This window comes from Capra hircus, chromosome 10, assembly GCF_001704415.2.
Source record: "Capra hircus breed San Clemente chromosome 10, ASM170441v1, whole genome shotgun sequence".
Classification (NCBI taxonomy): Eukaryota; Metazoa; Chordata; class Mammalia; order Artiodactyla; family Bovidae; genus Capra; species Capra hircus.
Window position 1 is genome coordinate 93,808,428 of NC_030817.1, and position 17,404 is coordinate 93,825,831.

The following is a 17,404-nucleotide window of genomic DNA, read 5'->3' on the forward strand; positions in this document are numbered from 1 at the left end:
CGAGAGGTCCCTTTACCCATCCAGCAGGAATCCATAGGACAAATTTGTGGTATGCAGTCTTAGAGGATCCTTTGACTGAGTCAGTTCACCCCTAGGGACGGTCAATTGGAAGCTGCCTCTCCCCCTCTGCCCAGCTGCTCTGAGTAATCCTCTACAATTTCATCACTGCTTTTTGACTGTTAAATGGGAACAGTAAAATTCATTTTACTGTTAAATCTAGAGGTACCAGTAAGTGACACAGTTTTCAATCTGGAAATATAAATAAAATGAGATAGCAGCAGCTAACCCCATCTGCTCCTGGTTGGCCAATTTATCTCCTATAGACATTCCAGATATGATTATTGGCATGAGCTGATGCAGAAGGACTGGATAATGGCTACAAATTCACAATTATTTCTTTGCAGAAGATGAGTAATGTTTTTTCAGCTGCTCTAGTCTATAATATAATTATGTTATTAGCAGTATTATCCAAAACAAATAGACCACAGTACCTTATGAACAATTTTTAAACACCAATTTGTTTCCTTCTCTTTAAAAACATACATTAAAACTCCATTTAGCAATTAATCTGACATCTGTCCTTTCCACTCTCCAGAACATTTTTCTCTCTGCCATTGTCAACGTCCTTAGTCAGTTATAATCACCTACTCCATCCTGAAACCCCCCTTGCCCTGGGCCTCCAGGTAAGAGACTTTTCCTATCCTTCAAACCATTTATCTGATGCCTTTTCTCCTCTCCCCTCCTAAGGATGCATGAAAAGTCTGTGTTAGCCCCTCTCTGCCTCATGCCCGCCCCTGCAACACACACTCCTTTCCTGTATGCTCTGCATCTCTGTTCAAAGATGTCTTCATTGCTCAACTCTAGGGCCAGTTTCTGCATCAAGCGCCAGAACCTACTTCCAAATGCCTTCTTTTAGTGTCTCCTGAGCAGCCTAGTTGGCATTTCAAAGTTGACAAAAGTTCACTGGGTACCGCTCACCTGCCAGACTCTGTGCTACGGGTAGTCTGTGAACGAGACACTCAGTTCTTGTACTTATAGTACAAATAACTAAATTCATCTTCTTTCCTAGACATGGGCTCCCCCCAACCTCCCCAGCAACCCTGGAGCTCCAATTTGTTTAAAGCACCTCTTCGAACATAGCACCTGGGCATGAAGCCTCAGTACCTATGATATATTTCTTTTCCCCGCTCCCACAGCTCGTGGGTTGTAAAGGGTCAGAAATCCTCTTGAAAAGACCCTCTCCCCTCTAGTCTCTCTGCCATCACCCACAGTCAAGCTCTTGACATGTATTGACTGCCAGTTCAAATGCATCTCGGCCACTCCTCAATTCACTCCTCAGTCCAAACACCCAGTCTCCTAAAGCAGAGTTTGCACCTGGTCACTTCTCTGCTAACATGCCCCCGGTTCCCCCAGCTCCCCCCACACAGAATTAACTCCTGGAAACTTCTCCATGAACAGAGAGGTCCCCAGCCACCTTTCCAATCACTCCCCTCTGCGTATGTTCCACTTCAACAAAACTGAACATTTAATTTCCAATATTCAGTCCAAGGTCTCCATGCCGTGGTGCCTTGGCTCAGTCTGTGCTCCCTCCCAGAGACAGTCTTTTTCCACTTGCATCTCTGTGAGCCCAAATTCTAGCCACCATTCCAAGCCTGGCTCCGATACCACAGTCTTCTTAAGACTTTTCCCTATCCATGCCTCCCTCAAACAGGATTCATCTCTCAGTCCTCTGCTTCCGGTGTCATTTCGATGTCTTGTGCCCTGGGTTTAGTCTGGTTGATCTTCATATCTGCCATGATAGAGGGCACAGCGCAACATCTTGGGAGAATCTAATATATGATGCATAAGCCCCTGCGAGTGTTCTTTCTGGGTGAGAACTGCTAAATTTTGAAAGGCAGCATTCCACAAAGACATCTCTAATCTATTAATTAGAAAAACAAAGAGATAATGAGGTAAACAGACAGAGGGCTCTGAGAAGCCAACCGCCTCTCATATACAATCTGCCTCCACTCCGGCATCTATGTTTATGGATGAACTGACTCCCACAGCAGGATTTCTTTTCATCCCTGTTAGCAGTCTGGCTAACTCTTTCAGCTTTCAATCAGTTCTTCTGACACAGTAGCATTTTTAATATGTTTGACTTAACTAGATTCTGCTGAGAGAACTAAGCTACTCTCAGACAAACTATTAAATTTTCTGTACATAAGAGGGGGAAAAAATCTGCAGTCACATTATAAATTTATCACCATGACTCTGGCACTGAGAAACGATTTCTACAAAGCACAGTCACGCTGCGCCCTGCACATCTGGGGTCCGTTCTGGGATGCAGAGCTGTAAACGTGGTTAGGGACTGTCATGCCCCACACCATGCAGGAGAAAGACGAGCCTAAAGAAGCCAAATGCCCATCTCGGTGGGGGAAAAGCAACTGTGCATCCTTCAGCCATCGATAAGACATTTACTTTTTTGAGGGAAAAAAAAAAAACTTTCTTTCAAAAATGGCACAGAAAGCTCCTTGTCCATGGATGTTGCTGTTTACTCACAAATAAGGAAATCAGTCCCATTTCCATCTACCCCTTCCATGGTTTGGAATCTTGGTATCATGTACAACCTTTGCATCACAGCTGTTGGGAATGCTGCTGCTTCTTGGTTGGCGGTGTCTACGACACAGCTACCCAGTGTGGAGTTTGGAACTAACACTGATGCCAGCATCACCTGGGAGTTTGTAAAAGTATCTCAGACCCCACTCCTTACCTGCTCAAGCAAAACCTGCCTCCTCTGGTGACTTGTCTGCATTTTTATGTCTGAGAAGCAATGGTCAAGATCATGGTGCTTCTTCATGTGGACTAAGAATAACTTGAGGTGCTTAAAAAACATACACAGTTTCCAAGGGTCATCCCCTAGCACTGACTCTGAATGTCTGGGATCAGATATAATTTTGGTTAAATGAGATAATGAAATTAATATGACATATATGATGTCTGACAAACAGAAGGCAAAGAGCAAACTCTAAGCCCTCCTGTTATCACTACTACAAGTAAGGTTGTCAGATTCAGCAGATAAAACCACACGGTGATCCAGGTAAATTTGTATTTCAGGTGAACAGATAAGTGATAAATATAAGTATATAGCAAATACACTACCCTTATGGTAGAAAGTGAAGAAAAACTAAAGAGCCTCTTGATGAAAGTGAAGGAGAAGAACGAAAAAGTTGGCTTAAAGCTCAACATTCAGAAAACAAAGATCATGGCATCTGGTCCCATCACTTCATGGCAATTAGATGGAGAAACAGTGGAAACAGTGGCAGACTTTATTTCTTGGGGGTCCAAAATCACTACTGTAGTCACTGCAGATGGTGACTACAACCATAAAATTAAAAGACACTTACTCCTTGGAAGAAAATCTATAACCAACCTAGACAGCATATTATAAAGCAGAGACATTACTTTGCCAACAAAGGTCCGTCTAGTCAAGGCTATGGTTTTTCCAGTGGTCATGTATGGATGTGAGAGTTGGACTAGAAAGAAAGCTGAGCACTGAAGAATTGATGCTTTTGAACTGCGGTGTTGGAGAAGACTCTTGAGAGTCCCTTGGACTGCAAGGAGATCCAACCAGTCCATCCTAAAGGAGATCAGTCCTGGGTGTTCATTGGAAGGACTGATGTTGAAGCTGAAACTCCAATACTTTGGCCACCTGATGTGGCGCGCTGACTCATTGGTAAAGACCCTGATGCTGGGAAAGATTGAAGGCAGGAGGAGAAGGGGACAACAGAGGATGAGATGGTTGGATGGCATCACCAACTCAATGAACATGAGTTTGAGTAGACTCTGGGAGTTTGTGATGGACGGGGAGGCCTGGCGTGCTGTGATTCATGGGGTTGCAAAGAGTTGGATACGACTGAGGGTCTGAACTGAACTGATACAAAATACTGCATGAGACATATTTATATAAATATTTACATAAAATATTATTCCTTCATTATTTATCACAAATTTAAATTTAACTGGCCATTTTGTATTTTCTCTGGTAATCCTAACTATCCCTGACTTTGGAATACCTGGGGCAGAGAAGTTAGTGGTAGATAAGTGGAAAAATAGATTAGGCTCAGACTGTGGAGAGCTTGAATGCCATTCTAAGGAGTTTGAATCAACCTGTACTCAACATTTTTGAGCAGGGACATGACATAACCCAAGTACTCCATCCTTTACTCCCAGGAATAAGGAAGACAAAGTCAAATGGGCTGCTGGGATGAGAAGCTCCAGCTCAAAGGTTCTTTAGGAAGGGAGACCAGAAGGTCATACTCATGGCCAGTGACGAAGTCACAAAGAACAAAAAAGTTAAAATTTCAAGCTTTTAAATTTAACTCTAAACTCTTAAATTACTTATACCCCACTTGACCCATAAAAATAATTTAAACTAGCTACTTTTCTTTTTGAAGGAATAGCTGGTACACAGCTGAGCCCTAGACTTTACAGAGAGATTTTTGTAATCAGAGAGAGAAAAAAAATCTAGTAACACATCAAAAGCCAAACTTCTAACATCCTTCCAATGTCTACTCTGCCAGAACCCAGAACCTTACCTCTGGATATCCCAAAAATACTTAGTACAAAGCCTCAGTTATAAAATCAATCAGTGTTCCTACTCACAGTCCCTTTGCCCTTATTTAACACACAATTCTTTTTTTTAATTGAAGTATAGTTAATTTACAACGAAGTGTTTATTTCAACTATAATAACAAAGTGACTTCAGCTGTGTAGTAAAGTGATTTAGAGTCTTTTCCAGGTACTTTTTGGCCATGCTGTGTGACTTGTGGGATCTTAGTTCCCCTTTGTTGCTGTTCAGTCGCTCAGTCATGTCTGACTCTCTGCGACCCCCTGGACTGCAGCACGCCAGGCTTCCCTATCCTTCACCATCTCCCAGAGCTTGCTCAAACTCATGTCCATAGAGACAGTGATGCCATCCAACCATCTCATCCTCTGTCGTCCCCTTCTCCTCCTGCCTTCAATCTTTCCCAGCATCAGGGTCTTTTCCATTGAGTCAGTTCTTCGCATCAGATGGCCAGAGTATTGGAGCTTCAGTATCTGTCCTTCCAATGAATATTCAGGACTGATTTCTTTTAGGATGGATTGGTTTGAACTCCTTGCAGTCCAAGGGATTCTCAAGAGTCTTCCCCAACACCACAGTTCAGAAGCATCAATTCTTCGGCACTTAGCTTTCTTTATAGTCCAACTCTTACACCATACATGACTACTGGAAAAATGAAGGCTCTGACTATATGAACCTTTGATGGCAAAGCAATGTCTCTGCTTTTTAATGTACTATCTAGTTTTGACAGAGCTTTTCAAACTAGTGATCAAATCAGGGCCTTCCGCAAAGAAAGCACAGTCTTAACCACCAGACTGCAAGGGAAGTCGTGTGGATTCTTTTTCATTATAGTTACTACAAGATTCTGAATACAGTTCCTCATGCTATACAGTCAGTCCTTGTTGTTTAGCTATTTTATATAGAATAGTGAGTATCTGTTGATCCAAAACTCTAATTTATCTCTCTCTGTTCCCCTCACTATCCCCTTTGATAACACTAGTTTGTTTTTAATGTCTGTGACTGTTTTGTAAATAAGTTCATGGGTATAATATGTTTAAAGATTCCACATACAAGTGATATCGTATGATATTTGTCTTTCTCTGACTTAGTTCAGGATTTCTTTTCATTACTTTTCCTCTCACGATCTTAAAGGCCAATAAGAAATCTCAAAGTGTAAGGTAAGAATGTCAATTTGCAAATATGTAGGTTGGGAATACTTACATCCGTGATTCATCAGACTAAGTCTTTAAGATGAATGTAATCGTTTCCCATGTTCTGAAGCTTTATGCAGGAAACTTAGGTCCTGTAGAAGTTCTTGTTATGGAAGAATATTCGAGACATTAGATTTCCCATGAAAACATGGTGTTTAGAATTGGAACCTGCAAGTCGGTATTACATGTATTTGGCTGGATCCAGAGATATTAGATGATCAACAGTCTGACTGCCTTATTTATACCAAAGTGCACAGTTAACAAATTCCCTAATCCGATAACACTTCACCGAGTTCTTCAGGGCCTTCCTGGTGAGTCCCAGACTGCATTAGGATATTAAAGCCAGAGGATCGGAATCCCCACCCAGGAGTAATCTAGGACGTAGGAGTACAGGTGTTCAGCTGCAAGAATCAGCCTTCAGGTTCAAAGCTATATTGTGAGAAATCAACCAGGGACCTTCTGGGCATTTACTATCACACTTTCACAGCCCAGAACATACTTACTGGTGAATTTCATGAATGTAACACAGAGTTTCTCTTCTCTCCTGTCCTGTGGGCTCTGGATGGAGGAATCTTTTCAGGCCACTTGGTCCAGCTCCACTTGTATACCAGAAACCTCTCTTTTCCCAGAAGGATGTGAAAGACCAGAGGGAATAAGACCCAGGAATATAATGACGATGAATTATTGAGTCTTCTTTTCCAATTTGGCAATAATGAATCCAAATAAGATTTTGCTAGTGTTGGTGGACAGGATATTCTCTAGGAATCAATAAGTATTTAATTCCAATTAGAATCACTATGACAGCGAGAGGCTAAACAGAGCCAGAGGGCGCACCCACAGCAGAGATCAAACTTCCCTCTAAGACACAGAGGACAATGGCATTGAGCAGGCTGCAGAGCTGCTGATCCTGAAGCCTGCAGCACACACTTTCAGGGTACAAAGCTAAGGGTCTTAAATTTAGAGCATGCCAGATGCCAAATGATCAAGCTCTTGGAATAAAGTTCAAAGAGGAAAAACCCTGCATCACTCTTTGTTATCAGCTGGGATATCCTGGTCCACCTGGCAGCACTGGGCAAGGGTGATACACGCCCTGAAAAGATGCTCAGGACACAGGAACACAGTCACTACACTCTCTCTGCAGTCCAGGGGCAAATAACAGTCAATGGGACTAAACAAAGGGACTCTCAGAAACTTGAAGCTGTTCTTTTCTTTCCCCCAAAATACAAACATGCAGACATAAAGTGGCTTTAGAAATCTCAGCAGAGTTTTCCTTCTTTTGTTAATAACAAAAGGAATCAGGGAACAAATGGAGGGATGGAGAAAGAAATTAAGTATGCGTTCAGGTCATAGTCATCCAGCCCAGGCTTTAAGGAAACTATTCTTGCTATAAGTGGTTAAAAAAAATGAGAGAGAGAGTATCCTGTATGTTCCAAGGAATTCTACACCATCCAAATAAAAACTATAGATACAGAGGTTAAAGAGATGCTTAAGGCTTTCCAGGGCTTCCCAGGCGGTTCAGTGGTAAAGAATTTGCCTGCCAATGCAGGAGATAAAGGTTGAATCCCTGGGTCCGGAAGATCCCCTGGAGAAGGAAATGGAGCCCACTCTAGTATCCTTGCCTGGAAAATCCCACAGACAGAGGAGCCTGGTGGGCCACAGTCCATGGCGTCGCAAAGATAATTTAACGACTAAACAACAATCTGGCTTTGGCCCGCCTACACTATCAAAACTCTTGCTCTGAAAATCACCAAGGCATATGGAGATTAGGTGTTACAGTTGATAAAAGACAGAAGAAACCTATAGAGGAAGTTCAGTTATCACTTAGTTCAGGCTGAGTTCTCAAGTATGTCTTGGTTTAGAATATATTGTCTTCTATCTGTTTTGTACTCGTCACCACTTGGCCACGATAATGTTTTAGTACCTAAAAATTACTCCACTCTACCACCCCCAACCAGAAAGCAGGGGGCCTAACAACGATGAGGCTCCCTGCTTCCCCAGGTGGGTCTTCGGAGGAGACAGGACGGTGCAGAGAAAGAGCAGGAGGAAGGGGAGGCAGCGAGGCGCTTGCTGGGCTGTGACGGCTAGAGCGGGAAGGTGGCTGAGCCTGGTCGCGCTGAGTCTGAAACCGGCACACATCCCTCCCTGTCTGCTGCTGCTAATGCTAAGTCACTTCAGTCGTGTCCGACTCTGTGTGACCCCATAGACGGCAGCCCACCAGGCTCCCCTGTCCCTGGGATTCTCCAGGCAAGAACACTGGAGTGGGTTGCCATTTCCTTCTCCAATGCATGGAAGTGAAAAGTGAAAGGGAAGTCGCTCAGTTGTGTCCAACTCTTTGCGACCCCATGGACCACAGCCCACCAGGCTCCTCTGTCCATGGGATTTTCCAGGCAAGGGTACTGGAGTGGGGTGCCATTGCCCTGTCTGGAGGCTTTCTTAGAACCCAAACTGGTCCTCAAGAGCTCTTGGACCGGAGGTAAGATGTGGTCGGGGAGGGCTCCCTGCGCATCCACGGTGAGACGCAGCCCTGTGAGGGAGAACGTTGGATGCCTGTGGCCCCTGCGCCGGGGGGCTGGGAAGCTGGAGGGCGCGCTGTCACTTCACTCCATACATGGGCTCATCCCCTCAAAAGAACATGCCAGCCTGACACAGACTGGAAGAACCATTAGTGGCGGCCAAGATCTTCAAGGGCCAGTCCCGAGGGGCGCGTTTCAACCTTTACAAGACTCTTCCGCACCTACGAAGGAAGCACATCCCTTCCTTCTTCCAGCGACTCCCAGACCTGCCCTCTCTCTTGGCTGCGCCTTCTCCGTCTCCTCCGTGACGTCTTCCTCACCGCCAGTCCCACAAATAGTCTTCGGCAGGAAACTGCCCTCTCCCAGGTGACCGTCTCCGGCAGCTTCACCTTAAATGAGATGGTTCTCAAAACACTCAGTGCTTCAGCCCACATGGTGGCAGGAACCCATCAGGTGCTCCTCTTTGGATGCCTCCCCCCAAATCTCAAAGTGATCGGTCTAAAACTAAACCAGCCTTCCCTGGTTGCAAATCTGCCTGCTAGCGCAGGGGACGCAGGTCCCATCCCTGGTCTGGGAAGAACCCACAGGCTGTGGAGCCTGTGCCCTCGGGCCAAGGGGCTATACCTCCTGAAGCCTGAGTGCCTGAACCTGGAGCTTGGCAACAGAAGCCACGCCCAGTGAGAAGCACGTGCACCGCCGCTAGAGAAAGCCCACAGCAGTGAGCACCCGGCACAACCAAAATTAATAAATACATCTTTAAAATAAAATAGAAAAACAAACCCTTCTTTCTCCTTCATGCTCAAACCTGTCATCTGCCTTACCTAACTTGATGAACTACCTTCCTTGCACTAACTGTCCTGTTCCTTCCGTTCCAAACTACCAGTGACCCAACCCTTGCTGACTCTACCTCCGGACCAGCTCTCCAGTCCGTGCCTTCCTTCCACTGCCTTATTCAGGTCCGTTCCCCTCACAGGGTCTTCCTGCCTGAAGTCTCTTTATTTACACTTCTCTTCTGGTTATACACTTCTCTTCTTGGACTGCAAGGAGATCAAACCAATCAATCCTAAAGGAAATCAGTCCTGAATATTCATTGGAAGGACTGATGCTGAAGCTCCAATACTTTGGCCACCTGATGTGAAAAGCAACTCATTTGAAAAGACCCTGATGCTGGGAAAGATTGAAGGTGGGAGGAGAAAGGGATGACAGAGGATGAGATGGCTGGATGGCATCACCGACTCGATGGACATGAGTTTGAGTAAGCTCTGGGAGATGGCGACCTACAGGGAAGCCTGACGTACTGCAGTCCATGGGGTCCCAAAGAGTTGGACATGACTGAGCAACTGAACAACAACTTCCAGCTACGGATATTTGTATCCTTGACCTGGTGGTGCACAGACACTTGTCATCTCTCTATGCTAGACTATGACTTCTTTGGATATACAAACCTTGTTTTGCTTTTGCTATTTCTCCTATGTTCCCATGTGGTAACATCACGCTTTGCACATAATAAATACTTAATAAATAGACTTTGGCAACAGAAAATTAATTTTCTTAAAATGATGGTACTTATTTCCCCAAGCAGCAGCTCAATAGATTAACCTCTTCCCAGTTAACAACACTATATATGCACACAGACTGTACACAGCACACATGCACACAAGGGATGCCCTTAACTATCTGGAAGCCAATCTTCTAGCAAACACAAAGCGAAGAGTTATCTCCTAAATAATTAAAACATAAATCGGTTAATATTTTCATTCCTAGTTTTCCTTGAGTGAAACGACACAAGGCTTAGTGGCAAACGAGAAACAATTTTGCAAACCTTCCTCCTCCCAAAGGCCACCAAATGTGGGTTGTGCATCTTCCTGTCTTGCATTTTGATCCCATTGCTATGATTTAGTGTGGTAATTATATTACAAAGCTATTATGTGCTGAAATGAAAATGGCAAAACAATTTACAAGCTTGTCTAAAAAAAGACTGTGTTAGAATGCTATTGTCAGTAAAATTACAATGGCAAAATCACTGAAAGGCAAGTCTGGGAGGCGCAGCTGTGAACCCATCACAAAGTTTCTGTGGGGGACTCAGAGCATGGCGTGAAAGCATACACTCCTGGGGACACATTTTTAATTCACAAAAGCAGGCAACGTTTATGGGGAGATGAAAATATCTGTGCTCCAACAGTTCCCCAGCATTATCTACACTTGTGGACGCCCCTGGGGGTGTGTGACACCACCACGGTTTATGGGTTTATAGGACAGACCGATAAGAGCACCATGTGGGCTACTGCACCTCCTTCAGCACCAAGAAGATAAAAGGGGAGCTCAGCTTCTGTTTCTCTGCTTTCAGTATAAAAGTGAGGATCATGACCTGAAGAGACTGCTAGTCTATATTCAAGCCTGAAAGTATTAAATATTTGTGTATTAAAATAGATGTGTTTCTAAGGATCTGTTTTCTTAAAACATTCTGCTGACATAGTCTGTTAGCAAAATCTTGGTAAATATTTTAATGCCCGGTAGGTAGATTTACTCACCAAAGGAAAAAAATTAAATAAAATTAGAGGAGAAGGCAATGGCACCCCACTCCAGTATTCTTGCCTGGAAAATCCCATGGATGGAGGAGCCTGGTAGGCTGCAGTCCATGGGGTCGCGAAGAGTCAGACATGACTAAGCGACTTCACTTTCACTTTTCACTTTCATGGATTGGAGAAGGAAATGGCAACCCACTCCAGTGTTCTTGCCTGGAGAATCCCAGGGACGGGGGAGCCTGGTGGGCTGCTGTCTCTGGGGTCTCACAGACTCTGACACGACTGAAGCGACTTAGCAGCAGCAGCAGCAGAGTGCTATCTATGAAGCAGATATGCTGAAATGATGAATTTGATGACTTTGGACCTTCCTCCAACCCCTATTCTGCGTTTTGATGGGTGAACACACAGATGAGTCCACCAACAAAACCCATGCAATCTATCCCCCTATGCTCTCCCCTTCATCCCCCTCCCAGATTGCATCTATGGGTCTATCTCTTCCAGTTGAGCAATTAAAGAAACAAATGAGTAAGTCAGACACAGAAATACAAATATCACATTAGATCACTCACATGTGGAATCTAAAAAAGCAATACAAATGAACTTATTTACAAACCAGAAATGGACTCACAGACACAGAAAACAAACATATGGTTGCCAAAGGAGAAGGGAGAAGCAAGGGATAAATTAGGAGTATTAATATAATTATCATATTATTTATATATTATAAATTAGGAGTTACTTACTAAACCACAAAAAGATCTGTATACTTTTGTTTTTCAAATTTTGGTTTTAAAAAGTCTGTTGGAATCAGAGACACCAAGTATTCTTACTCTCTTCCACAGACTCTGAAACTCATAAGGTTTACTATGCACACAAATGTGTTCTCTGAGCAGCAAGGCTTGAAAGGTCTCATGATTTAATGTGCCACGTGTCTGACGTGGACCTTAAGTTGGGAGATAGTCTGCTGTGGGCATGCTTCTTGGCCTTCTTACTTTTCCTCCCAGAGGGAAGGTTGAATACAGCGTTGTAACTATATGAATGAACCTTGAGTGCAGTATAACTTTAAAACAAAAGCCAAATTTGCTCTCTAGATACTTTATAGTGAGGTTATATGGTTTTAATACATATAATTTAAACATTAATATGATTCGAAATTGATTTTTAAGTCCTATGAGGAAAGGAAGCTTTTTCATTGTAGGCACAAAGGTACAAATTTGGAAAAAGGAACAGTCATCTAAAGAAATTTCTACAAATAAAGGTAATTAAAAAAAAACAACAGACAAACATATACATAGATTATAGAAAAAAATGAAAATTCGCAGGGTCCCAAAAGTGTTTAAACCACAATATTACACATAAAATTTGGAACGTGAAATCACATTTATCAGAGTTTTGAAGAATTAACCTCTATATTTAGAAAAATGTCAGGTAAGTGTCACATAATAGCTTTATTAACTTCCAAGGGCATGTCTTTTGAAGTTAATTAAGGAGAACCTAATGCAACATTTATAACAGTGTAAGTTAAAAATATATTGCTCTAACTTACCTTGAAATGCATAAAAATAAAAGTGGGATTGATGGATAGATAGATAGGTGGCTAGGTGATAAAGAAAATACAGTAAATGTTAACTATAGAATCTAAGTTAGAAATAGGTAGAAATATATGGGTATCACTGCACCATCCTTTTGATTCCTTTGCATGTTTTAAATTGTTGAAATGTCGGGAACAAATGCAGGCCTCCATATGGAAAGGAGGTATTCAATTTGTTAACTGTCCTCAACGAATAGAGCAGTTTCAGAGTATGTCTCTCTGCTGGGATGCACTCACCTAGCCATCCGGATCCCGAATTTGGTATGCACAGGTCTGTCTCAGCGCTTGGCAACACAAAGCCCACGACAAATACCTCCACGCCGTCCGCCATCAGGGCCATGCCCAGGACAAAGAAAAGGGCCCACTGAAAGCGCCCATGGCCGCACTCCTGGATTATCAGCTCGTACTGCTGGGCGAGCTCTTCCTCGTCCGCTTTCCTCTCAGACTCCAGCTCCTGGCGGTCCTTATACTCATCGCCCTTGGGCTGCCCTACGGACACGATGCTGTCTTTCCCTTGGTTCATGTTGGGGATGCCCTGATACTCCCCTTCGTAGATTTCATCCTCTTCATCGTGACCCTCAGTAGCTTCACTGGAGCCTTCGTCATCATTGGCTTCTCCATTATAGGTTTCCACTGGCGGATAAATGTCATCGTCCTCTTCCTCATCTTGGAATCGACTGTAGGACCTCTGGGTGTACTCATCCTGGGCTCGGTCCACTGCTTGATTCACCTTCTTTACAGTCTGTTTCTTCACCTCTCTGGCAATGTCCTTGGCACCCTTCATCAGTGAAGTCCTATCCTTATAAGGGTCTTCCATCTTATCTCAACTGATGGCCAGTGAGAAGGTGGGAATTCTTCACAGACTCTGGTCAGTGGTTCAGTCCTGGCAGCATCATCCACTTTGAGTTCAGAATGGAACTGCAAAAGAAGAAAACCCACAGAAGATATTTATTATTTGTTTCAATGCCTTTTCCACCATCTAGTTCTTGGTCTCTTTTCACTGACACCACAGATTAACATACAGAATTAGCTTTTCCTTTCTTTTGAGCACACTGTTTGCTGGTTCTCTACTCAAGTGTCATCAGAACTTAGAGTATTTAGGGTTTTGCTATTATTATTACTGTTTTGTTTTTAAGGAACTCTGTCTCCTGGGTAACTCTGCATATAATGCACAAGCATTCCCCTGAAAATACAATGAAATATCTTGCACCTTTATAAGTACATTCAACATATTCTGAAAGTGCTAGAAAGACTCTGAGAAAAATAATATTGCTTGCAGTTATATAAATATTCTGCAAAGGCAAACCCAGAATAATAAAAGAATCCAGTCTGACCCATTTCCTCACAATGAAAAAAACAAAACTAAAAAGTGAAAGCAAGTATCCCTACATATAATGCTATCAAGTCATAAACAGGTACATCTCATTTTACTGTACACTGCGTTACTGCACTTTGCAGATACTGCATTTTCAACAAATTGAAGGTCTGTGATAATCCTCAGGCAAGCAAATCTATCGGCACCATTTTTGCAACAACATTTGCCCATTTTGTTTCTCTGTTACATTTTGGAAATTTCTGTAATACTTCAAACTTTTAAATTATTATTATATTTGTTATGTGATCTGTGACCAGTGGTCTTTGATGTTATTACCATGACTTGCTAAAAGCTCAAGTGATAGCATTTTTAGAAACAAAGTATTTTTAATTAAGGTATTATACATTATTCTTTTAGATATAATGCTATACCACAGTTAATCAATTACAGTATGATACAAACATAAATTTACATGCACTGGGAAACCAAGAATTGCATGATTTCCTTTATTGCAGTATTCACTTGACTGTGGTGGTCTGGAACCAAACCCGTAATCTCTCTGAGTTATGCCTACAAATATTTATAAAACACACTTCCCTTCTACCTTTTTTGTATCTCCTTTCAATAAATGATAACAGAGACTCTCACGGCACCCGAAACAGACAATGAGTATTTCCCCCCAGTATGGCAGTCATATCTGTAGCAAATTGGCAGGGTTTGTCAAATGACTTCACATCACTTTGATAGTCATTGAACTAAACACGTGGATTGTCCAGTAGGAATGTGCCATTTCAGGATCCACCCCCAGGCCAGCAGAGACAGGTAAGCCAAATGTGGTATCCCTTCCCAACATGCCCTGTAAGAACCCCAGGCTTTGTCCCCACCGTCTTCATCTCTAGACCCTGTCTCACACACGTGGGTGCACACACTCCCTCCTGCCTTGTCTGACTGCAGTTATCTGCCTCCTTGGACACCAGAGTCAGCAGCCTCCCCTGACCCATCACTGGGTTTCTTTTCTCACGGACAGCCCCTCTGTCTCAGCTCATTACACTCAGGCTGACTTCTTTCACTTGTCTGCTGAGTTGTCCTCTCTGGTGGCCAATATCAGGCCCACCTTCTACAGAAATGATATGAAAGTGAAAGCCATTCTCCTGCATCATTAATCTGCCAAGCCCTGGGCTGCAGCAGCATTCTAAACGCTGATTTATATAATGGTCATTTTTACTTTGTTCTTTTGCATCCCGTGTGAAACACTTGGTAAGTAGCTATTACAAACATACATTTAAACTACTCATCCAGACATGACAAAAAAACTTAGCAAAACAGACGAAAAGATGCTTCTTTATCAATGAATTGGGCATCATTACTACCAGATACCTACAAATGGCCAGTAGGCAAAACAGAAGCATGGCTCTGCTCAGGCCTGTGTTTTGGAAGATGAAAAAATGAAATGAACATAAACATATGATAATAAGGCTTTTTTCCCCAAATGTATTCGTGAAGGATGTTCCTATTTGTTCTCCCTTATCTTTCTTTTTTTTTCCAGAGAGCTGAGAGGTGAGGGGGAGGGAGAGATGGAAGGATCCACGAGAGAGCAAGATGCAAAGGGAGTGGGGAAGGAGGTTGGGGGTGGAGCACTCCGAAACTGAAGGAGCAGGCAGGGAAAGAGGGAAGGGAGAGTGATGATAAATGATGCTGGCAATGGAGACAGGTTTCCTACTTTCAAAACAAGACACAAAATTAAAACATTTCACACAGTAAGGAAAGCCAACTGGTCTACCATCCATAAATGGACGATTATATCAGACACAGCACATCAGCTGCTTCCTGGGCACAACAGCACCAAAAACACCATCAAAGGAAAACACCGGTGAGTGTGAAAGCAGAACCCAAGCCCCTGTAACATGCTACCCGTGAACAGCCTGCCTGTTAGTAGTGGGAAGCTTCTCCAATTGCTTCTTCTAATAAACAGTAATTAACGTGACTAAATGAATTCAACTCTGAATATTCATTGGAAGGACTGATGCTGAAGCTGAAGCTCCAATGCTGTGGTCACCAAATATTGAAGGCAAAAGGAGAAGGGGGTGGCAGAGGATGAGATGGTTAGACAGCATCACTGACTCGATGTACACGAATTTGCGTAAACTTCAAGAGATGGTGAAGGACAGAGGAGACTGGCACGCGCTGGTCCACGCAGTCGCAGAGTTGGACATGACTGAGCAACGCAACAATAACAACAATAACGCATTACTCCAAACTAACACACATTTTAATTAATGATTAATGTCAGAAAGAATGGAACTATTTCATATTCATAACCACCCACACTACATGCAGAGTTGGTTGTAAACAACTAGATACACCTTTCTGTTTCATATGTCTGAAAATGGTGATTCTCAAAAAATCTTAAAACCATTTTTATTGAGATATAATTTACATTCAATAACATGTTCTATTTTCATGCATATTAAAAGAATATAGTCTAAGAGATCTGATGCTGTACACCATGTACTTTATGTTTATTCTGGCAATAAATGTTTGTTGAAAGGCTTATTCAGCATGGGTTTGAAGCCTCTGTCCTTGATATTAACAGTCTACAAAAAAAAGATCAGCATACTGAGCTCCAGATTTCAGTGGCCTGGAGCCAGGCTCTGGAGACAGCAGAAGGATTAGAAGATGGACATGGCCTTGTAGAAGCTCTACATACTGGGTAAAAACATCCACATTGCTACTTTATATAGCTTAGCCTTGTGAAGTAGTAACGATATTTGAAGGTAACCAGCGTTAAAATGCACAACCCCGTATCTGCAGTGAGACAGCATTCTGAAAAGAAGATTTTGGGAAAGAGAAGAACACAGTCTGAGCTGAAGGAATAGATACTGACCCACCATCCCAGCCTGTCCAGATTTGTGACAGCAGATTCTAGTTACTTAAGGATGCCTCTTCTCTCCAGACTTCTGAACTTCTGTGTATATTCCCACTCTTCAAGGGGCAGGTCAAGGCCACCTCTCACGTGAAGTTTTTTCTTTTATTTTTTGCTTAAACTATCACAGATTCCCAGTTCAGCATGGTTGGTTTCCTCCTGACATGCAATCATGTCTTCCTTTACGGTTACCCATGAATGCTGAAGCTCCAATACTCTGGCCACCTGATGAGAAGAGCTGAGTCATTAGAAAAGGCCCTGATGCTGGGAAAGATTGAGGGCAGAAGGAGACGGGGACAACAGAGGATGAGATGGTTGGACAGCAACACTGACTCAAAGGACATGAGTTTGAACAAGCTCCAGGAGATGGTGAAGGACAGGGAAGCCTGGTGTGCTGCAGTCCATGGGGTCACCAAGAATCAGACACAGCTAAGCAAGTGAACAACAACAATGAATGCCACGGTCTTCCCTATTGGAGTGTCAGCTCCTTGAAAAGAGGAACCTAGTAAACTAAAACACTGTAAAACAGCATTAATAAATGAGGACACAAGCACCATAAGAGGGCCAGCTCTCTCATTTCCCACTTCATGAGGGAGTTTGTCTGTATTAGAGACAACTCTCCCAGAGGGCAAGGGGCTCACCTAGGTGCTGTGAGAAGAAAAAGTTCTACAGCCAAATCAATTGGGAAATTTCTATTTCTGACTTCATATATTCTTTCCCAGGAGCACCACAGTGCAAGGCTTA

The 17,404-nt window shown here is 43.0% G+C and overlaps 1 protein-coding gene across 1 annotated transcript in view; it reads right to left on the minus strand.

Annotated features, from left to right (window-relative positions):
• Positions 1-17,404, minus strand: part of SV2C (synaptic vesicle glycoprotein 2C) — a 216,719-nt gene that overhangs the window by 158,972 nt on the left and 40,343 nt on the right. Inside the window, exon 2 of the mRNA XM_018053697.1 lies at positions 12,660-13,340. Within this exon, the coding sequence (XP_017909186.1) occupies positions 12,660-13,239 (580 nt within the window). The 5' untranslated portion in view covers positions 13,240-13,340. The remainder of the gene's footprint in view (positions 1-12,659; positions 13,341-17,404) is intronic.